The sequence below is a fragment of the Bos indicus genome, chromosome 25, assembly GCF_029378745.1.
Source record: "Bos indicus isolate NIAB-ARS_2022 breed Sahiwal x Tharparkar chromosome 25, NIAB-ARS_B.indTharparkar_mat_pri_1.0, whole genome shotgun sequence".
Classification (NCBI taxonomy): Eukaryota; Metazoa; Chordata; class Mammalia; order Artiodactyla; family Bovidae; genus Bos; species Bos indicus.
Genome location: NC_091784.1, coordinates 17,814,523 through 17,838,620, shown reverse-complemented (window position 1 = coordinate 17,838,620; position 24,098 = coordinate 17,814,523). Strand labels below are relative to the sequence as shown.

At 44.7% G+C, this 24,098-nt stretch overlaps 1 protein-coding gene across 2 annotated transcripts in view; it reads left to right on the top strand.

The window, feature by feature from the left end:
- Positions 1-24,098, top strand: part of SYT17 (synaptotagmin 17) — an 89,114-nt gene that overhangs the window by 33,370 nt on the left and 31,646 nt on the right. For both annotated transcript variants that reach the window (XM_019988357.2, XM_070779724.1), the window contains exons 6-7: positions 17,756-17,876; positions 19,570-19,725. In XM_019988357.2, the coding sequence (XP_019843916.2) occupies positions 17,756-17,876; positions 19,570-19,725 (277 nt within the window). The remainder of the gene's footprint in view (positions 1-17,755; positions 17,877-19,569; positions 19,726-24,098) is intronic.

The window sequence follows — 24,098 nt, the reverse complement described above, 5'->3', positions numbered from 1 at the left end:
TGGGGTGCCATTGCCTTCTCCGTCTAATCTTATACCCATCAGCAAACCATGCCAGCCGTACCCACCGCTCCAGTCCCCTCCACTCTGACCACCTCCAACCCACCATCGCCTCTCACCCGGGTTATCATAACTCTCCTTATGGGTTTGTCTGCTTCATCCCTTTGCTTCCCTCAATATATTCTCAACAGAGCAGCCAGGGGAAGCTAGTAAAACGAGTATCAGCTTAGGTCTTTCTCTTGCTTCTAACTTTCCAGTGGTTTCCCATCTCATTGAAGATAAAAATGGAAACAAGACCCAATCCCTCCTCCCTCCAACCTTTTTACCCCGTTGGTGGCCTCCTTCACTCTGCTCCAGCCATACCAACTTTGTTGGGTTTCTCAAGCACACCAAGCATGATCCTGCCTCAGGGCCTTTGCACTTGCTGTCTCTGCTTGGAATGCTGTCCCTCCAGATACCTGCATGGCTCTCTCCTTTCTTCATTCAGTTCTGGCCTCAGTGTCACCATCTCAGAGAGGCCGTCCTTGACTTCCCTCTTAGGGGCAGCCCTGTCACTTTCTATCCCCTTAGGCAGCTTTATTTTTATTCACAGTACCTACCACTAGCAGACATTACAAGTTGGTTTCTTTACTGTCTCTTTCTTCTTCTACAATGTGAAGATCAAGAGGATGGGGATTTTTTTTTTTTTTTTTTTTCTGTCTTGTTCACTGCTGGTTCTCCAGTGCCTGCTACATAATAAATGTTTAATAAAAGCATTTATGGAAGAGAATCAAGTAAGGGACAAAGAAAAGGAGAAGGAGGAAAGAAAACATATAAGGCTTAGGCAGGACTAGAGCTCAAAAGAAATCAGCATGTTTGGGACACATGGAAAGTATGATAGTTGAAACCCTAGGCATCAACAGTATTCTTATATAAGAAACACTGTATATATAATGTGAGAAGAAAAGGGGACCACAAGTTGAATTCTTGGAAAAACTGCCTTTGCAGGCAAGGGAAAAGGATTAGGAATGATGAAGACCAGGAGACAGAAGCTAGACTTCGAGGGAAGGTAGGCGAGAACCCTGTCATGCATAGCAACAGAAGCATAAGAAGAGCTGGTCTCTATACTCCAATAGAAACTTTGAAAAATAAAAATAAAAGATGTGAGTCATCAAGGTTAAAAATATAAGGACAATTTGTAAAAACTTAAACAGCCAAAACAAGCTAGATTGAAATTTAATGATCACAAGCTTATGTCAGTTCCTCAAAATACATTTCAAATGAGAATTTATTGGAGTGACTGGTTAACTCCATCAGGTTGATTTCTCTAAAAAAAGAACGTTTATAAGAAAAGGAAAAAAAAGAAGAGCTGGTCTCCCCTAGAACTTTGTGGTTTGGCCCCCATTTTCCCCAGGAGGAAAGGAAGTGAGGCTCAGAGGGGTTCAGCAGCATGTCCAAGGTCACACAGTAGGTCCATGATGGAGCTGGCATTGGGATGTAGGGCCGTGACTCAGTCCTGATTAGCATATCATGGCATCAGTTTCCTGTGGTGGCTGTGATAAATGACAACCAATCATGTGGCTTAAAACAAGAGGAATGTGTTCCCTCCCAGTTCTGGAGGCTAGAAGTCCAAAGTCAAGGTGTCGGCAGAGTCATATTGCTTCTGGAGGCCTTGAGGGAGATTTGGTTCCGTGATCTTTTTGAGGGATACAGTTCAACGTGTAACAACCCTCCTACCTCCAAATACTTGGAGTAGGAAAGAGAAGTAAGTGAGAACATGGAAGGTGTGGTCTTGCGTTGGAGAAATGATAGCAGATGAAAAGTACAATAGGCTCATAAGAGAGTTTGTGACCGAGATGCAGAGAAGTAACTAATAACAACATGAGTGGAAAGGGGAGTCAGAAGGAGAGACAGCTTCTGTTGGAAGAGGAAGGAAGTGCAGCCAGAGAGAACTTGTGTTTTATTTTATTTTTTGATCGCACCATGGGGCATGTGAACCCACTCCCTGCAGTGAAAGTATGGAGTCTTAACCTCTGGGATCACCAGTGGAGTGCCCTAGAGAGATCTCTTTGACATGCATGTCTAATTTGGTGACTGTCTAAAGCCTTCAGTGGCTCCCTATTTGTCAGGATAAATCCAGACTCATTACTTGGCTGCAAGGCATGAGCTGACCTGTTTTTGCCCCAGCCCCAGCCCTCCCCTGGACCCCCTTTACTTGCCCATGCTGGTCTTCTCCACTGTTCAGTGGGCCTGCCCCCTTGGCCCTCTATCTGCTTCTGCTGGAGAGTTTTAGGAAGGTTGGTTCCCACAGCACCTTGTAATTCTTCATGGCACACACCACACTGCTAATTAAATCATCTTATAATGAATTAGTTCTACATAATAATTCATTGACGAATGTTTACTCTCAGGAATTACATTATAGTGACCTTGATGTCTTGCTTACTGCTGTGTCCTCTGTGTCTAGCACGACTGCCCAATCAACAGATCATTACTGAGCACCTACTGTATGCTCGCCCTGTGCCCAACATGTGGTAGACACTTTAAATATCTGTGGACTGGATGGTTGGGTAAGGGGTGGTCTAATCAGGTGACTAAGATGCAGAGAAGCCAAAGGGGAGCTTTCTATGTAGAAGTGGAATGAGCTCATGGAAGAAAGGTCTAGGGGCTGGACCCTGCTGACTCGGAGGCCCTCCCCTAGCTGGCAGAGCCACTTCCTTGTGAGTGTCCTGGCCTATCATGGCTGCTGCTGCTGCTTCTATTAGAGGCGGTTCTCCCTAACTGTCCACTGTTGGTCCTTCATTATAGACTCTGGTAGCCTCATGCCTGCCATTCAGGTTTGGGTTGATAGTGTTACATATTCTGGAACCATCTTTGCTAGAACAGCTGTCCCTGCTGCAAGATGCTCACTGGGGGCCCAATTTGGAAGAGAGTCAGTATCTCATTCTTTCAAGATGCTTGAATGGATCTGAAGTAGGTTACTAATTTGGATGGCCATTGAGCCTTAAGTTCTTCAGACATCAAAAGATTAAGCCTCTCTCCCATCTTCCCTGAAAGGATTAGCTTCACACACAGGATATAAACAGATGTTTCTCTTGGCTTGCATTCACTCAGGGTCTGTTCTGTACCTGGGGAGATGGCCGGAGGTAACATAAAATCACTACCTTCAAGGAACTTACCTGATAGGAAGAGAGAGAGGAGAAAAGAAGGGCACTCCCTCAGAAATGAAAACAGAGCCTTACCTCACACCACACACCAAAGCCAAGTCCAGGTGGTCCAAGCACTTACTTTTGAAAAGCCAAGCTTCAAGTTTTAGAAGGAAAAAAAGGAGAGTATCTTTATGACCAAAGTAGAGCAAAGCATATCTGAAAAGGTCCTAGAGTGTAAACCACAGAGGAAAAGGGTGACTGCATTCTGCCACTTTAAAGCTATGAACTTCTACTCATCAGAAAACGTGGTAGAAAAAAATTTAAAAACAAACCACAAACTGGGAGAACTATACACAGGCATTAGTTGGCTAAGGCTGTTTTAACACAATACCACACACTGGCTTAAACAAAAGAAATTTACCATAGCACATTTTTCAAGATCCAGAGGTCAACAGGGTCACTCCCTCTGAAGATTTCTAGGAAGAATCTACCCTAGATCTCTCTCCTGGCTCATGGTAGTTCCTTGAGAATCATGGCATTCTCCCTGTGTGCATATCAGCGTCCAGACTTTCCCCTCCTTGTAAGAACACCAGTCATATTGGGTTAAAGGCCCACCCTACTGCTGTACGACCTCATCTTAACCAATGACTTCTGCAGTGACCGTGTTCTCCTCTTGTGACTCAGATGGTGAAGAATCTGCCTACAGTGCAAGAGACCTGGGTTTGATTTTTGGGTTGGGAGGATCCTCTGGAGAAGGGAATGGCTACCCACTCCAGTATTCTTGCCTGGAGAGTTCCATGGACGGAGGAGCATGGCAGGGTACAGTTCATAGTGTTACAAAGAGTTGGACATGGCTGAGAGACTAACACTTTCACACTTTATTCTCAAATAATGTCACATTCTCAGGCTCTCAGAAGTGGAACTTAAGTATATGAATTTGGGAAGAGACACAGTTCAACCCATAACTGGTGAAAAATTTTGTAGTCATAATATTTGAGGTTCAGTTCAGTCACTCAGTCATGTCTGACTCTTTGCGTCCCCATGGACTGCAGCATGCCAGGCTTCCCTGTCCATCACCAACTCCAGGAGCTTGTTCAAACTCATGTCCATTGAGTCGGTGATGCCATCCAGCCATCTCATCCTCTATCGTCCCCTTTTCCTCCTGCCTTCAATCTTTCCCAGGATCAGGGTCTTTTCCAATGAGTCAGTTCTTCTCATCAGGTGGACAAAGTATTGGAGCTTCAGTTTCAGCATCAGTCCTTCCAATGAATATTCAGGACTGATTTCCTTTAGGATTGACTGGTTTGATCTCCTTGCAGTCCAAGGGACTCTCAAGAGTCTTCTCCAACACCACAGTTCAAAAGCATCAGTTCTTCGGCGCTCAGCTTTTTTTATCGTTAAACTCTCATATCCATACATGACTACAGGAAAAACCATAGCTTTGACTAGACCGACCTTTATCGACCAAGTAAGGTCTCTGCTTTTTAATATGCTGTCTAGGTTGGTCATAGCTTTTCTTCCAAGGAATAAGCGTCTTTTAATTTCATGGCTGCAGTCACCATCCGCAGTGATTTTGGAGCTCAAGAAAATACAGTCTGTCACTGTTTACATTGTTTCTCCATCTATTTCCCATGAAGTGATGGGACCAGATGCCATGATCTTAGTTTTCTGAATGCTGAGCTTTAAGCCAGCTTTTTCACTCAACTCTTTTACCTTCATCAGGAAGCTCTTTAGTTCCTCTTGCTTTCTACCATAAGGGTGGTGTCATCTGCATATCTGAGGTTATTGATATTTCTCCCGGCAATCTTGATTCCAGCTTGTGCTTCATCCAGCCCAGCGTTTCTCATGATGTACTCTGCATAGAAATTAAATAAGCAGGTTGACAATATACAGCCTTGACGTACTCCTTTCCCAATTTGGAACTAGTCTGTTGTTTCATGTCCTGTTCTAACTGTTGCTTCTTGACCTGCATACAGATTTCTCAGGAGGCAGGTCAGGTGGTCTGTATTCCCATCTCTTTAAGAATATTCCACAGTTTGTTGTGATCCACACAGTCAAAGGCTTTGGTGTAGTCAATAAAGCAGAAGTAGATGTTTTTCTGGAACTCTTGCTTTTTCTATGATCTAGTGGATGTTGGCAATTTGATCTCTGGTTCCTCTGCCTTTTCTAAATCCAGCTTGAACATCTGGAAGCTCATGGTCCACATACTGTTGAAATCTGACTTGGAGAATTTTGAGCATTACTTTGCAAGCATGTGAGATGAGTGTAATTGTGCAGTAGTTTGAGCATTCTTTGGCATTGCCTTTCTTTGGGATTGGAATGAAAGCTGACCTTTTCCAGTCCTGTGGCCACTGCTGAGTTTTCCAAATATTTGAAGGCCTTCTTATAAATCAGTAGGTGGCCAATAGAAAAATGGGCCAAAAGAAATGAACAGAGTCTTCATAGAAGAGGAAAAAAGATGAATAGCTGATGAACATGAAAAGATGCCCAGTCCTTTTAGCAGGCAGAGAAATACAAACCGAATCCATCATAAGATATCCCATGGACAGGAATAATTAGGAAGCCTGACAGTAACAGATACAATCCAGTGTAAAATGTATGTTGTCAGCCATGCCATGAGCATAGCAAGGAGGAGCACTGAAGTCACATAGAAAGAAAGTCAGTGTTTCCACGCAGAGGAGGAGATGTAATTCAGTATGTGGCCAGATAGTCAATCAAAGAAACGCAAGCAAAAATTGTTTTGGCGGCCACACTGATCCCACACCCTACCGTCACATGTTAATACTCGGTGCTGGTGATGCTGTGGAGACACTTCTGCCCTCTCCCTTTCCTGGTGGCTGTGAAGTTAGTTCAGCCCTTTTGACAAACGGTCTGGTGGTTCATACTGAACAGCAGACAAATATCTGGACGTTTTTCCTGGTTTAATATATTCTTTGACCCAGTGATATCACCCTTGGGTTTTATTAGAGGGATGTAATCTAAAAGAGGAAAAAGTGCCACAGTGCCCTATTTTAGGTCGTTAAAAATAACCCAAGTACCTAGCAATAGAAAGTGGTTAAAGTAAATTACAGTGTTTCAGCCTAATGGGATATTCTAAGTAGACATTACAAAAGATATTTGTGATGTCTGGGTAGTAACTTGGAAAACGTGTGTGTCTATTTAAGTTTTAAAAAGGCCAGGGGCAATATTTCAGAATTCACCTGTGTTGTCAATGCTGCTATGCAAATATTGTTTTGATTATTGATAGGGACTGGAAGAAGAATCTGAAAGGGTGGCGGTGGAGAAAAGAAAGCTTTGGATGAAATGTGTAATGTGCTGGGATTGTGGCTGAATTTTGCTTTAAAAAAAATCCATTCCTAATTTAATATTGTTCGTGCAGTAAATTAAGAGACAAAAGGTTTCTCCTGACTCATGGGAACAAAGGCATGAACACACAGCAGCTGTGTTTGGGCGTCATTAAAAGTGTGTGCACACATCCGATACCCTCTGCTAGGTGAGTGAGAGCAAGGGTGCCCTCAAAGCACTTCAAAGGAAGTCTGTCAGGAGGAGAGCCCGCGGTTTTTTCCCAGAAAGTGTCTTTTGTTCCAAATGGTTTTCTTTGATTTCCCTTTTATTGATGAAGACTTAGCTGTGTTCAGAGGTTGCAGGCAGGCAGAGTTTTTCTCTGGGTGGAAAGCAGGGCTTCTGGGGGGCTAGCAGGGTGGCTTCTGGATTCATTTGAGTAATTTACAGATGAACTCTTTGCATTTTCCTAAGCCCACCCTACGTGGTTCAACCAAATGAAGCTCATCGGGCCCTTTAAAAAGGAAATGAGACCTATTTGTGATGTTGCCTTGAATCGGGAGAAGGCAGGTGTGGTACCAGTCACCCAGTTCCTTCTCCCACCTCCGTTTCAGTTTTCTTGGGTAGGGCCAGTGACAGACGTTGTGACGATGACCCCTCTTGTCCGGGATGTGGTGCAGGGGGCCTCCCTGTTGGGGCCACACAGCTTGGTCTCATGGCCTCTGGCCTCAAATTCTTCCTGGTGCTCTGCAGATAGTGGTGGAGAGAAGGACATGGATGAGCGCCATGAAGGAAAGAGAACAAGGTGATGCGGTAGAAATTGATGGGGGCGGGGGGCTCTTGTCCACTGGGTGGTCATGGAAAGCCTAGAGCAGGAGGTGACATTTGAGTTGAGATTCCCAGGCTGAGGGAACAGCAAGCCTTGGGGTAGGATTGGCCTTGTGTTTTCAAGGAGTAGAGCAGAGGCAGTTGTGGCAACTGGATGAGGTCTGAGATAGAAGCAGCGGTTGGATTATTTAGATCCTGGTAGATAAGTGGTTCTCAACTGGGTGATTTTGCCCCGAGGGAACCTTTAGCAGCGTCTAGAAAGGAAAAGGCAATGGCGCCCCACTCCAGTACTCTTGCCTGGAAAACCCCATGGATGGAGGAGCCTGGTGGGCTGCAGTCCATGGGGTCGCTAAGAGTCGGACACAACTAAGCGACTTCACTTTCACTTTTCACTTTCATGCATTGCAGGAGGAAATGGCAACCCACTCCAGTGTTCTTGCCTGGAGAATCCCAGGGACGGGGGAGCCTGGTGGGCTGCTGTCTATGGGGTCACACAGAGTCGGACACGACTGAAGTGACTTAGCAGCAGCAGCAGCAGCAGGACATTCCGGGTTATCACAGTTAGGGGTGGTGTGCTGCTGGCATCTAGTGGGTGGGGACCAGGGATGCTGATAAACATCCTACGGTGGCCAGGACAGCCCCACAACACAGAATGTTGCTATTGTTGAATCGCTAAGTTGTGTGCAACTCTTTGTGACTCCATGGATGCAGCATGCCAGACTTCCCTGTCCTTCAACATCTCCTGGAGTTTGCTCACACTCATGTCCATTGAGTCGATGATGCCATCCAACCATCTCATCCTCTGTTGCCCTCTTCTCCTCCTGCTCTCAATGTTTCTCAGCATCAGGGTCTTTTCCAGTGAGATGGCTTTTTGCATATGGTGGCCAACGTATTGGAGATCAACACAGAATGATCCTTCCCCAAATGGCAGTAGTGCCAAGGTTGACAAATCATGTTGAAGATTAGGCTAAGAATTTTGAATTTCATTCTAAGAATGATGGAAGGTATTAAGCAGGGAAGTGAGAGAAAGGCCTGGCTCTGTTTTCTTTTACAAACCTAGAGAACTGAATCCAGTTCTTCCAGCTCTGACATGCCAACCTTATCAGATGAAATTTGAGTTGGAGAAAGAAGACTTCATAGCATTGGAGATCCCCTCAAAGTAAGCAATCCATTCTCCTTGAGCTGGTTGAACACATCTCCCAGAAGGAGTTTGTATCTGGTGCTTGGGTTTCTGCTTGCAGTGAAGAAAAGGATGGGAATTGTAGCTTGATCTTTGACTTACAGCTGGTGCTGTGGCATCTTCCAGTCTGGAGAGACTACCCAAGACAAGTTCAGCAGAGACAGTGAATGGACTTTCCTCCTAGTCGTTGGAGGAAAATTCAAAGTCTTTAGTTGCTGTTAACATATTGAAAAGCAGAGACATTACTTTGCCAACAAAGGTTCGTCTAGTCAAGGCTATGGTTTTTCCTGTGGTCATGTATGGATGTGAGAGTTGGACTGTGAAGAAGGCTGAGCGCCGAAGAATTGATGCTTTTGAACTGTGGTGTTGGAGAAGACTCTTGAGAGTCCCTTGGATTGCAAGGAGATCCAACCAGTCCATTCTGAAGGAGATCAGCCCTGGGATTTCTTTGGAAGGACTGATGCTAAAGCTGAAACTCCAGTACTTTGGCCACCTCATGTGAAGAGTTGACTCATTGGAAAAGACTCTGATGCTGGGAGGGATTGGGGGCAGGAGGAGAAGGGGATGACAGAGGATGAGATGGCTGGATGGCATCACTGACTCGATGGACGTGAGTCTGAGTGAACTCCGGGAGTTGGTGATGGACAGGGAGGCCTGGCGTGCTGAGATTCACGGGGTCGCAGAGTCGGACACGACTGAGCAACTGAACTGAACTGAACGTTTGTTCAGGCTAGAATCACGGGTAAGAGAAGAATCTGAACCAGGACAAGGTTCGTAGGTTTTATTATGATTTCTCAGCCTCAGCACTATTGATATTTTGGGCCAGGTCATTCTCTGTTGTGTGTGTGTTTGTGGGGGTGGGGGCAAAGGGGAGGTGTCCTGTGTTTTTGTAGGATATTTAGCTGCATCGCTGGCCTCCACCCACTAGGTGTCAGTAGCAACCCTTTCCCCAATTGTGATAACCAAAAATGTCTCCAGACACTGTCGGTGTCTTGGGAGGTTGTGGGGACGGCAGAATTAGGTTGCAGGAAAGGCATAATTGCCCAAGATTGATGAAAGTTTAATGAGTCAGTATGTCATGGGTGTCCACAAATATCGCTATAAATTCCATGACCCTTCGGGGCGGGGGTCAGGTTGGGGAGCTACTGAAGTAGGTGGTCCTGCTTTTTCTGTGGCCATGTTCTGAGCTCCTTACCAGCTGTGCTGGTCAGCTTTTAAATTTAGCACCAAGTACTTCTAGGGAAGAGGGACTAAGGGGACGCTGGCTCCAGGAACCCTCCAAGAACATTCCGCCCTTGGACTTGATGTCCAGTACGTGTTCTCCATATGTGGGCACATTCACAGGCAGAGGCCCCCAGGGTAGCAAAGACACTCCACTTTCAGAGCTGGGTTAAGGCTTGACCTTGAGATAATGATAGAGCCTCTCATCATTTGTTGTTCAAGATGGTTATTCTCAACTGTTTATCCCAGCAGTGGTCTAAATTCCCCACAAGGGGCACTTCAGGATAGCTTCTGAAATATCAAATTCTTGCCAAAAAATATATTTCTGTCTTTTTTACTTGGAGTGGAGATGGGGGGCATCCCCCATTTGTAGGGGTTCAGAGCGCACCTCTTCAGCCCAGCATTGTCTTTCCCACTTAAAAAACAGACAAACAAAAACCAAGAATGCAAATGAATGAAGATAATATTACCTGTAGTGAGCACTAATGAATGCTCATTTGCTTTAGTCGTGTCTGACTCTTTGTGACCCCATAGGCTGTAGCCTGCCAGGCTCCTCAGTCCATGAGGTTTCCTAGACAAGAATACTGGAGTGGGTTGCTATTTCCTTCTCCAGAGATCTTCCCAAACAGGGATCAAACCCTCATCTGTGTCTCCTGCATTGCAGGTGGATTCTTTACCCACTGAGCCACCTGGGAAGCCCCCATTTGTAAAGAGAATCCTCAGTAATTTATTTGAGAAATATAAATTATTAATCCTCTTTGGCTACTTTGTTATTAATAGCAAGTTACTTGGAAATCCAAGGACAGAGGAGCCTGGTGGGCTACAGTCCATGGGGTCACAAAAGACTTGGACATGACTTAACAACTGAACAACAGCAACAACTCGGGAGTTTATGTTAGTTACATCAAGATTGTTCAGGACCAGAGCAGCAAAGGGTGCCAGGGCTGCAGTGAAGGATTCCTTCATTCTGTTTTATCTGCAAGGGGTGCCCCTTCCTGCATCATTTGATGGACAAAATCCTACTTCCCTTTCTTTTTTCTAACTTTATTGAGATATAATTGACATATAACACTGTAAGTTTAAGGTATACAATGTGATGACATATATAGAATTTTGCATGTATTTTGAAGTGACTGCCATGATCAGCTGAGTCAACACATCCTACCTGTCTGTTAGGGATTAACTCAAATGCATCTTGAGTGAAGGAGCCTTCCCTGATCACGCCCCTTCCCAGAGTGGATTGTGCTTCAGTCTTGTACTTGGTCTGGTTCATATGGCTTATTAGCACCTCAGTTCAGTTCAGTTCAGTCGCTCAGTCATGTCCGACTCTTTGCGACCCTATGAATCGCAGCACGCCAGGCCTCCCTGTCCATCACTGACTCCCAGAGTTCACTCAGACTCACGTCCATCGAGTCAGTGATGCCATCCAGCCATCTCATCCTCTGTCATCCCCTTCTCCTCCTGCCCCCAATCCCTCCCAGCATCAGAGTCTTTTCCAATGAGTCAACTCTTTGCATGAGGTGGCCAAAGTACTGGAGTTTCAGCTTTAGCATCATTCTTTCCAAAGAAATTAATTAATTAATTAATTAACACCTAGGACATATTATATTATATTTTTTAATTGAGGTGAAATTCACATAACATCAGTTTAACCATCCAAAAGTATACATTTCAGTGGCACTTAGTACATTCTCGATGTTGTAAGACCATCGCCTTTCATTCCAAAACATTTCTATCTCCAGGGGAGACCCTATACCCACTAAGCAGTCACTCCCATCTTCCCCTCCTCCCAGATCCTGGCAACCACTAATCTGATTTTTGTTTCTATGGATTTACTGATTCTGGGTATCTCATAAATGGAACCACACAATATGTGATTTTGTGTCTGGCTTCTTTCACCTGGCATCATGTTTTTGAGGCTCTACTACACAATACCGAAGCACATATCACGACTTCATTCATTTTCATGACTGAATAACACCTCTGTATGAATCATAGTTTGTTAATCTATTCATCCATTGATGGACATTTGGGCTGTTTCCCCCTTTGGCTACTATGAATGGTGCAACTGTGAAACTCACGTGCACATTTTTCTGTTCTCTTGGGCATATACCTAGGAGTGAAATTGCTGGGTCATACCATATCTGTATGTTTCATGGAATGGCCGCACTGTTTCGTAGAAGAGTGGCTATGGCATTTTACGTGCCCAGCAGCAGTGTACAGGGTTCCAGTTTCTCCACATCTGTGCCAACACTTATTCTTTTCTTTTTTTTTTTCATATTTTCCCTAGTCTTCCCCAGCCGACTAACTTGTTGATGGCTGGGATCATGCTTTAATTAGCATCAACACAATGTAAGCGTTAATACAGGGACTGAGCTTGCTTCCTGTCCTTCCTCATTGGTGTCCCTGAGCTAGAATCTCTTCATCTGTAAAATGGAAATCTCTAGGCTATTAGGGGAAGAAATGAGATTGAGCCTTAGCTTGTCAAGATCAATGCCTGGTCCAGGGTGCTTTCTTTGTAAAGGTTTGCTGTAATTACCATGTTCATGACTTCCCAGGCCCAGGCCCCAGTAACTGTTGAATAAATGTTGAATAAATAAATCAAGCCTTCGATATTGCTCAGTTAGTCTCCTTTTTTATTTCTACCAACTGTTCCCTGAGTTCCAGACAACTGTCTTGCAAGTTGATCACTCCTGAGACAGAGAGAAAGAATGGCTAGATCAATGGACCTGCTTTCCTGGAAAAACAGCATGAAAACCTTGATGTGCTTGTGTAGGGTGGGGGTGGGGGGCACAGGAGAGGGCTGCCAGCTTGTATCCTACTAATGGAGTGAAGGCTAAAAGAGCTTGACTTTTTTTTTCCTTTAGATGAAAAACAACCTTCTCAGAAAGGTGATGACATCAGCAAGCTGCCTTGTTGAGGGTTCAGTCAATGGCCCCAGGGAGGAGGCGAGCAGCCCTCTCTAGGAAGCACTCTACTTAGAGAGGGCTTGAGGGCCTCTTAGGAGCCGAGGGCTGGGAACTGGCCTTGGGTCCTTCTCTTTTAATCCATCTCTTTGCACTGGCAGTTGGGCCATGAGCAGGGTCCCACTGGGTCAGCCACGGGGCAGCTTTCTCTGGCTCCGTGGACCCTTCCAGAATCCATCTCCTCTCACCCTCAAACCCACTGGCTTTGTTCCTCCCTCTTTTCACTTGTTCTTCTCTGCCTGGCGTGTCCCCCTCCACACTTAACATGCCTCCAATCTCCCCTCAGTTGAAAGAGGGGCTGACTTTATTTTCTTGGGCTCCAAAATCACTGCAGATGGTGATTGCAGCCATGAAATTAAAAGATGCTTACTGCTTGAAAGGAAAGTTATGACCAACCTAGACAGCATATTAAAAAGCAGAGACATTACTTTGTAAACAAAGGTCCGTCTAGTCAAGGCTATGGTTTTTCCAGTAGTCATGTATGAATGTGAGAGTTGGACTAGAAAGAAAGCTGAGTGCAGAAGAATCGATGCTTTTGAACTGTGGTGTTGGAGAAGACTCTTGAGAGTCCCTTGGACTGCAAGGAGATCCAACCAGTCCATCCTAAAGGAGATCAGTACTGGGTATTCATTGGAAGGACTGATGTTGAAGCTGAAACTCCAATACTTTAGCCACCTGATGCGAAGAGTTGACTCATTTAAAAAGACCCTGATGCTGGGAAAGATTGAGGGCTGGAGGAGAAGGGGACAACAGAGGATGAGATGGTTGGATGGCATCACCGACTCGATGGACATGAGTTTAGGTAAACTCTGGGAGTTGGTGATGGACAGGGAGGCCTGGAGTGCTGTGGTTCATGGGGTCACAAGAGTTGGACACGACTGAGCGACTGAACTGAACAATCTCCCTTCACAGAGAGGCCTTGCCCGCCAACCACCCTGGCTGATGTGGCAGCCCCCGTGTGTGCCCCATCAGTCACCATCTCTGCCTGATTTTCTTGCTTTCTTTTTTACTGTTTATTTTTATTTGTGTTTTTAAATGAAATATTTCTAACAGAAAACAATACAATAATACCCACTTAAACATCTCCCAGACTTGACAAGGGCTAATATTCTGCTCTGCGTGCTTGCTTTAGATTTCTGCCCCCTACTTTACTGAGTTATGATTTATATACAATAAATGAAAAGTGGAAGTGTTAGTCACTCAGTTGTGTCCAGTTCTTTGTGGCACCATGGACTGTAGCCCACCAGGCTCCTCTGTCCATGCAATTCTCCAGGCTAGAATACTAGAATGGGTTGCCATTTCCTTCTCCAGGGAATCTTTCTAACCCAGGGACTGAACCCCAGCCTCCTGCATTGCAGGCAGATTCTTTACCGTCTGAGCCACCAGGGAAGCCCATATGCCGTAAACACATACATTTGACGTATACAGTGTATTGATCTGGGGGCAAGTGCGCCTGTGAAACAACTACCACAATCAAGATATAAATATTTCTATCTTCCCCAGAAAGGCCTGCATCTCCCTTGCCCTGCTGGAGTTTTCTTCCTAGTACTCAGCATTATCTGAAATCACCTCATTCATGACTTTTTTTTTAGTTTACTGTCTCCACTTCTAGAATGTATATTCCATGATGCAGGCATCATATCTCATTCCAGCCCAGGCACATAGTAGGCCCACAGGCAATCAGTGGAAGCCGTGATAAGTACTCACTACCCTTGTGTGCTCACATCCTGACACATTTTGTGTGACGATGTCTGTAGGGTAGGTTGCTGGAGATGGAACTGTTGGGTGAAAGAATATTTACTCTCTTTTTGTTAATGCAAAGGAGACTGCTGTCTCCCTTTCCCTTGTGTACCCAGCGTTTCTCAACCTCGGCACTGTTGCCATTTGAGGTTGGGTCATTCTTTGTTTGGGGCGGTAGCTGTCCACTAGATATGGGTATTCTACAAAGGGAGGTGTACCAGGAGCATCCCCCACCATAGCTGTGACAACCCAAGATCTCTTCAGACACTGGCAAATGTGGCCTGGGGACAAAATTGTGCCCATCTCTAAACTACCTTCGATGACTAGATTGGTTAAATCTGGTTGAACCTGTTTATGCAGCTCAGCTGACTGAATTACAAATCTTGATCCCTGTGTATACAGTTGCATTATGAGATGAGATGCTGGTTCATTTAAGAAGCAGGGAAGGCATCACTCTGACTTACAAACCTGGGAGAAACCAAGCCCACAGGGCTTTCGAATGGCGTATCCCTGGCCTGGGCACCAGCATAATGCACAGCACTCCTTGCCTGGGGACAAACATGTATTCCAGGCCTTCAAGAACAAGAAGGAAACCCTTGGCTAATGTGTAAAGGGCTCTGAACGTCTCTGATTACTCAAGACACTGAGTTGGCCATTTCTTGAAAAATCTGCAAGCTTGTGTGCCCAGAGCTGGACAGCAAGAATGTCAAGGGTGAAGGAAGACACATGGGAACCTCATGACATGAAGAGACAGATCCCATCTGGAGGGCACTGCATTGTGCCCAGATGTTGCCAGGTGGGGATGTGGGCTCAGCCTTGGCAGACCTTCCTGTTTTTCAAGAAAGGCAAGAAATCTAGGCTTTTTTGTGTGTGAAAGGCATCACACAAAAATTTTATAAATGTTTCTTGAATTTTATAAATGTTAGCAAGTAATTATCTGTTTGCTGCTGCTGCTAAGTCGCTTCAGTCATGTCTGACTCTGTGCGACCCCATAGACATCAGCCCACCAGGCTCCCCCATCCCTGGGATTCTCCAGGCAAGAACACTGGAGTGGGTTGCCATTTCCTTCTCCAATGCATGAAAGTGAAAAGTGAAAGTGAAGTCGCTCAGTCGTGTCCGACTCTTCGCGACCCCAAGGACCGCAGCCTACCAGGCTCCTCTGTCCATGGGATTTTCCAGGCAAGAGTACTGGAGTGGGTTGCCATTGCCTTCTCCAAATTATCTGTTTAAACGTGATGTGAACCAAACAAAACATATCTACAGGCTGCCAGTCAGCATGCTCTGAGATGATTTCCAAGGTTGTTTCATGTTTGGTGACTAACTCAGTGGGTTCAGAAATATTTTGGTTTGACTCTTCATCCAGTCAACAAATGTTTATTGAGTATCTGCATGTACCAAGCATTGTTCTAGAGCTGCCACTTGGTATTGTTCAAATGACTGACACCAAAAGAGATAGAGATTAGGGCTGGGCGAGTGTGTAGGTGGACAAAGGATGGATGGATAGATCAATCTCATCATTGAGAGATACACGCTAGAATATTACAGATAAAATAATATGATATTTGGGAATTACTTCAGAATAAGATGAGGAGTTGGATGAGGGTTTAGGTGAATCAAGATTGGCCATGTGATGGAATTGTTGAAGTTGAGTGATGGTGCTATCCGGAAGCCCCTTATACGCTTCTGTTTTCTTTTAAATGTGATTGGAAATTTCCCATACTAAAAATACTTGGGTTTTTATTTATTTATTTCTGGCTGTGCTGGGTCCTCATTGCTGCTCATGGGCTTTCCCTAGTTTAGACAAACGGGGGCTACTCTTCATTGCGGTGCACGGGCTTTTCATTGTGATGTCTTTTGTTGCAGAGCCCAGGCTCTAGGGTGCAGGCTGCAGTAGTTGTGGTGCTTGGGCTTAGTTGCTCTGCGGCATGTGGACTCCTGGACTAGGGATCGAACCCGTGTCCTCCGCATGAGCAGGCAGATTCTCAACCACTGAACCACGATGGAAGTCCAAAATATTTGTTTTAATGTCCTTATCAGAAAAGCACTCTAAAAGATACATAGGTGAAATAGCATCATGTCTGGGACTTGGTTTAAAATATGCAGCTAAAGTTTTTTACACGTCAGGGTATAGATGTGCTATGGTCTGAATGTCTGTGGTCCACTCCCCCCACCCCCTGGGAAGTTCACATGTTGGAATCCTAACATGAAATGTAACGGTGTTAGAATGCTTAGCCTTTGGGAAGTGATTAGGTCATGAAGGTGGAGCCCCCCATGAATAGGATTAGTGCCCTTATTAAAACTCCAGAGAGCTTCCCAGCCCTCTGCTAAGGAGTCTGCCACCCTGAAGAGGGCCCTCACCCCACCATGCAGGCACCTTGATCTACCAGTGTCCAGAACTGTGAGAGAGAAATTGCTGTTGTTTATAAGCTCCCCAGTCTGTGGTATTTTGTTATTATAGCAGCCTGTACGGACTAAGACAAGATGAAACATGTTGCAGTGTGTAGATAATTGGTATAATTGGGTGATGGGTATATGGAGATTAATTAAACTGGACTATTTAACTTGTATTTGAAATTTTCTACAATTAAAAAAATGTTTACAGGGATAAAGAAGTGGGGGCCTCTTGTTTCTTGGTACTGTTGGAAGGATGGAGTCACGCAGTGGGTGCGTATGTGAACTTCCCACAGCTTCCCACAATTTGGTTGTATTAACAGCAAAGGAACAGATAATCTTCAACAAGTGACGTCACAGTCCGAGCTTGCTGTGGTGAGGTTGGAGGCACAGGCTTTTTGTGGGCTCAGCCTGCAGGTTGAGAACAGATTTCTCAACCTGCTAAAATATTACAGATAAATAATATAATGTCTGGGAATTACTTCAAAACAGTATGAGAAACTGCAGGATGGTTTCCCTGCAGGGTGGTCTGCCTCCCCGGTATCCTGCTGGGAGGCAGAATAGCACGATGCTCAGAGAGTCTGGAATCAGCCTCTCTAGGTCCAAGTGTTAGCACTACCACTTTCTAGCTCTGTGGCCTGGGACATGTTTCTGAGCCTCTGTCTCCTCCAAGCCTCAGTTCCCTCTTCTGTTAAATGTGAAGATTGAACTAATAATTTCATGTAAAGTACTCAGCAGAGTACTTGGCATGTGGCATTTATTTATTATCATTATTGATGCTTTTGTTCTTACTATGTTGTTGCTGCTCTTAAATATTCTAAAAGCAGAACAAACTTTCTGAGATGGATGGAAGAAAATAATTGGGGAAAGAGGCTAAAATAACTCAGAAAAAGAGGTACCTTCTGTCAGCTGATCCACCCATAGAAGTCCATTTGTGAGCTGCTGGAATCAATTTCCTGCATGAGAGGTGCAAAAGAAATACAAGAAAAATGCAACTTCCTGATTATATCCTTTCTCCACAGAATGAGGTAGAACTCGGGGAGCTGCTTCTGTCACTGAATTATCTCCCGAGTGCTGGGAGGCTGAATGTTGACGTCATTCGAGCCAAGCAACTTCTTCAGACAGATGTGAGCCAAGGTTCAGGTACAGTGTGGCCCCTCCTTCTGCCATTGCTTTAACAAGGCGTCTATGTTTGTTTGACACAAGGGACCTGATTTTCTTTTTCTGCATCCTGGATGCTGTTAATTAATAGGACCTTCTGAGGATAAAATAGTATCCAGATCTAGTCTGTTAGTTCAAGAGATAAAATAAATGATCAGATGTCTCTTGGGATGAGGCAGGTAAATGATACCATTCCATTTGAAGTGGGGGTTTGATTGAGACCAGGTGTGATAACTATTGAACTCTAGATCCTCCTTGTACACATGCAGCCTGGAGGAAGTTACTTGCCTGTCCAGATGCTATGCTTCCCTGGTAGCTCAGCTGATAAAGAATCTGCCTGCAATGCAGCAGACCCTGGTTCGATTCCTGGGTCGGGAAGATTCCCTGGAGAAGGGAATGGCTACCCACTCCAGTATTCTGGCCTGGAGAATTCATTCCATGGACTGCATAGTCCACGGGGTTGCAAAGAGTGGTTCATGAGTAAGCCATGTTCACTTTCGGGATGCTATGCCTGCAGTGGAGACACCATGCTCCAGGTGGCGGTAGTGAGCACTGACGACGCTTTCTGGTCTGTGAGACCAGTGGACACCCTCTGAGGTTCTTTTTCTAGCTCATTTCAAATGTAGCATACATCTTTATAAATCAGCTCTGAAAACACTGCTGTATTTCAAGTGTCTATAACACACCAATTTGAACGTGTCTTTTAATGAAATAGAACAGATTACATTCCCTCCTTATGTAGCTTTCCCATGACAGCAAAGGATATTATCTTGAAAGCAGTCATGGTTGCTGGGATCTCTTCAGCTCAGTGGTGGAAATATAGTCTTTTCTAAGTGCAATAGCTAAAATAAATTACTTTTGCTATAAAGTGACAGCTGAATTTGGAAGACAACTTGTATTCTCAAAAACCACATATTAAAAACAGATTTTGAAGGGGCCAGTGGAGGGAATGGTATTAAAGCTGGAGAGTTTCAGATTCACCACAGTGGGAGAGTCAGTATGATAGGATGATTAAGAGCTCCTGAGTAAAACTGCCTGGAACCAAATCCTAGTTCTACTTCTTATAAATGATGTGGCCTTGGGGAAGTTACTTCACCTCTATAAACCTCAATTCTCCATCTGAAAAATTGAGATAACAGCATTTATCTCATTGGGTTGTTTATACAAACATAAAATTAGATAATGTACATGAATTTCTTTGTAAGCTGTAAAGTGATCTAAGAATAATAGTTATAATTCTGCCATCTCTATTTTCCCCTGTATGGGCTTTGGGCTCACTGACATGATGATGGGCTTCTAAGGCCAGAAAAGCTAGGACAGGCTCTGAGTCTAGCTATTCTTTCACTAGCCTTATCTTAATGCAAATCATTTCCTATTTGAGTTCTCAGTTTCTTCATCTGTAAAATGAACACAATGCCTGACACATGCGGGGAGCTCAGTAAATCTTGCATGTCTAGAGAAAGAGAGAAAAGGGTGAGCAGAGAAGAAGCTGGATGGGAAAAAGAAAAAAAATATGTGGATAGATGGGGAAATGGATGAATGAAAGAAGGAGTGGAAACCTGGAATGGATGGACTGATGAAAGATGAGAGAATGGGTAGGTCACTGGGTCGAATGGTTGGAAAGTTAGGTGAATGGATGGATTGGGTTTCACGATCTCCAACACTCTATTCTCAGACCCATTTGTGAAAATTCAGCTGGTACATGGACTCAAGCTTGTGAAAACAAAGAAGACATCCTTCTTAAGAGGCACAATCGATCCCTTTTACAATGAATCCTTCAGCTTCAAAGTTCCCCAAGAAGAACTGGAAAATGCCAGCCTAGTGTTTACAGGTAGGTGGTGTTCCAGACATTGAGAACTACAGGTGAGACATATTCAACATATTGTCCTAGGGATAGAAGGTGATCTCGAGAGGGTGATATTTAAGAACTTCATGTCTGGTATTTAGCTGCCTGGGTTTGAACTCGCCATTTGTGAATTTGGAAAAGATTTATAGAACCACAAAGTATAATCATTGCAAATGCGAATTTTGAAGCCAGATTTCCTGGCACTTCCACATAATTACTAAAGTCTTAGGCAAGTTACTTAGCCTCTCTGAGCTTCAGTTTCTGTCATCTACAAAATGTGGGCAATAATAGTACTTGTTTCATAGGTTTGTTGTGAAGATGAAGTGACTTATGACTTTGAGATAATCCTAAGTACTAGGAGAGCTTTGATGATATGATGATTCAAGTAGCTTATGGTCTAATAGGGAAACATAAGAAAATATGATCACCTAACTCAGAGAGGAGGATTTTGAAAGGCTTCCCAGAGGACATGGCATTTAAGTAAAGACTTCAGGTGCCACACTCTGGCTGAATCTATTGTTTCCAAAGTATAATTTAATCTACTGTTTCCAGGATGTATTGGTTATCTATTGCTGCAAAATCACCCCAAACTTTAGTGGTTCAAAACAATCAATGTTTATTATCTCATATTTGCTCTGGGTCAAGAATCCAGGCATAGCTTTGCTCGGTGCTTCTGGCTGAGGTTCTCTGACAGGGCTGCAGTTAATGTATTGGCTTGGGCTTCAGTCTCATCTGAAGGCTCACCTGAAGATCAGGTGGGGATCTGTTTTCAATCTTCTTAACATAGTTGTTGGCAGGATTCAGTTCCTTGCAGAACGTTGGCTTGGGGCCTCAGGTCCTTCCTGGATGTTGGCCAGTGACCTTGCCCAGTTACTTACCACATGGTCTGCTTCATAGCACAACTTACAGTGTGGCAACTGGCTTACAGTGGGCAAATGAGGGGGTAAGAGAGGATGAGCAAGAGGGAAGCTATAGTCCTTTTGTAACCTAGTCTTGGAAGTGACAACCTATCACTTTTGCCGTATTCCACTCATTAGAAGCAACTCACTAGGTCCAGCTCACATTCAAGAGGCAGGAATTGTACAAGGGTGTGGATACTGGGAGGTAAGGATCACTGAAGCCATTTAGAAGCTGCCCTCATCCACCACCACAACATAGATTTAATAGAAGTAATGGCGGAACTTTCCAGAACGCTCGGTGAAAGGCGGAGGAGCGGCGGCTGCCCGAGCTGCGCACAGCAACACGCTCCTTCCCGTAAAAAAAAAAAAAAAAAGAAGTAATGGTTACTAATCCTGTGTCCTTTTCACAGACTTCACCTGTATTATTGCTAATATTCATCATAGTCCACCCTGTCAAGTCAACATCATCCTCATCAATTTACAGGGCAAGCAGCTGAGGCTTAAAACATGAGCAATCAACCCAGGGGCTCCAGCTGGTAGACAGGATTCAAGCTCTGGTCTTGCTGGCTCCTAAGATCAAGGGATCTGCATTTCTTCAAGCAGCAAGGTCATGATGGCATTAGGGATCTGACCTCATATTTTGAGGAGTCTTGATCCAGAGTAATTGGAAACCATCATCTGTTTAGATCCAGTCTAGAATCCTTGGCTTACAGGTCTCCTGAGAAAGCAGGCTGTAACTGAAAAATCCTTGCATGCAGTCCTTCCACTGAACAACCTTATTGCCTCTCATCCACAAGACTGCAGATATTCCATGGTCCAAGACCCCTCCAGGCAGGCTGGTCTGGGGTTTGTCAAGACCTGTCACCCCGAGAGTCTGCATCCAATCAGGGCCGCCTGCCCTAGCAGAGGTCATGATTTCTGATAGAACCTGTGATGGCTTCTGTCCAGATTGAGTTACCGACAGGGACCCCACTTTCCACAGTGTTTCAGGTCAAGACAGAAGACAGGGATTCCATTGACTCCTTAAAGGTGGCGAGCAGGCAGTGGGAGCCATATTGAACCAAGACTGGATCCAAGCATGGAATACGATTCCTCCCTCCCTCCTGAGAATAAAGGACCTATTGCATGTTTAGATCAGGAAGGGATTGGGGGAGTGGGGCATTGAGAGCCCATGTGGAAAGTCCTGACACTTTTATATTTTACTTAAAATTTTATGACCAAAGTATCACATGCTTGTGAGTGATACAACTGAAGGAAGTGTATGAATGGAGAATCAGAAGAACAGAGGGGTGCGCTGCATAGCTTGGGTCCTTTGTGGCCTTGGGCAAGATCTGTGTGGTTCAGTTCTCTAATCTGTAAAACAGGGAAACCATACAAGGAGACCTCAAAGGACTATTACCTAGATTAAAAGAGATCCATTCATAATCACTGCTAAGCACTGTGTCAAGCACAGAGCAAGCCCTCAGCCCTCAGGAAATCATACTCTCTTCCTCACTTCCTTCCAGGCCCTTCTCCCTGAAGTCACCACCTTTAATGCCCTGGTGTATCCCACTCCACACTTTTCTCCTTGTTCACACAAATGTCATCCACATACGGAAGAGTCAGTTCTTTTAAACAGTTATTCATTAATTCCAAAACTGTGTATTTAGCGATCCCTGCTCTCTTGTGAAAGTTTCTGGACCATTCTGTGGACATCATTCTGAAACTTGCTCCTGTTTCAGGAACAGTGGATGTGTTTAGTCCCTCCAGGTCAATGCAGATATGGATGGATCTAAGTCCTTATTTTTAATAACTACATCATATACCATCATGTGGCAGACTATGATAAAAAGCCAAGGAGCAGGGATGGAAGTGTGTGACAGAGCATCAGAGCCTGTAATAGGAACTCTGCAGGACCCTCCCCAGAGGACGGAAAATAATTGCATACAGTTCTGAGTTTATTTATTTATTTATTTTCTTCTGTTTATTTATTTGTTTATTTTACTTTACAATATTGTATTGGTTTTGCCATACATTGACTTGAGTTTATTTGTTTTTTGAGGTACTTTAGGTCCCATGTGTGAAGCCCATATGGCTGAAGTCTCAAACCGTAGCGGCACTCCCATCCCCCACCCCAGCTCACACCCTGCATCCCTGTTTTGACACCCCCCACCCCCAGCTCCGGGGGGCTGTTGTCGTCTGTGGCCATCAGACAAGGCCTGTACTCTCCATTCGTGGAAGACCTGCATTTCTCCTTTAAAGGCCTTAGTTCAGGTTTTTCAGGTTAAAAGCCCATTGAAAATTTTCTTTGTAGAGTAGGAAGGATTGCAGACTTCTGTGTCCCCCTAAGCGAGGGAGCCAGTACTTTTGCCTAGAAAATCCCATGGACGGAGGAGCCTGGTAGGTTGCAGTCCATGGGGTCACTAGAGTCCGACACGACTGAGCGACTTCACTTTCACTTTTCACTTTCATGCATTGGAGAAGGAAATGGCAACCCACTCCAGTGTTCTTGCCTGGAGAAACCCAGGGACGGGGAAGCCTGGTAGGCTGCTGTCTATGGGGTCGCACAGAGTTGGACATGACTGAAGTGACTTAGCAGCAGTAAGCGAGGGAGTCTCAAGCCTGGCTGCGCTTTGGAATCAGCTGGGAGTTTTCACCTGCTGCCAGTGGCCAGATCCCACCACAGAGACTCTGGTTCAGCTAGGTTAGCTGCGGTCCTGGGCTCTTTAGAAATATATGTATTTTAAAGCACCCCAGACATTTCTAATGCTCAGTCAGGGTTCCGAACCACAGCTTTGAGTGAAAATCCCCGCTGGGGTGGCATTTGCAGAAAGACCACTGGCTGGAATAATAGAGAAATGTGGATTGAGCTGGGAGCTATCTCAGCAAAACTGTGACTCTCCGGAATTCGAATCCATGAGGTTCTAACTTGCTTTATTTATCAGCTGGGGAAAGAGCTGTCACCTCCAGGCTAAGGATCTGAAACCCAGCCCATTAGCATGTTTCCAAACACTTCCTAACAAAGGGAAGCTTGATCTGCAATTTAAGCGTTTGCCGAGAATCCTGGTAAAAGCCTGTAATTAGCCGGTGGGCTGGGCTTTCTGAGCAATTCGTTCCTGTGTGGGATGAGGTTCTTCAGCAGTTTTCAATCAGGTAATTTTTGCAGCTGAAGTTTAAAAGAAAAGAGAGGGGAAATGGCTTTTTGATTCCTGAGACAGCAGCGTGTGGTCCAGAGACCTTCTAGAAAGTAAAGTGGAGTTGGCCACTGAGGTTATTGGGCTGTTATTGGAAGTAGAAGCTAAAAAGAAAGAAAAAGAGAAATGTAGCTTGATAACAGCTCTTTGAAAAATTAAAAATAGAATTGCCATATGATCCAGCATTTCTGCTTCTGGGTATATGCCCAAAAGAATTGAAAGCAGAATTCAAGACATTTGCACACTCGTGTTCATAGCCTTATTCACAACAGCTAAAAAGAGCAGA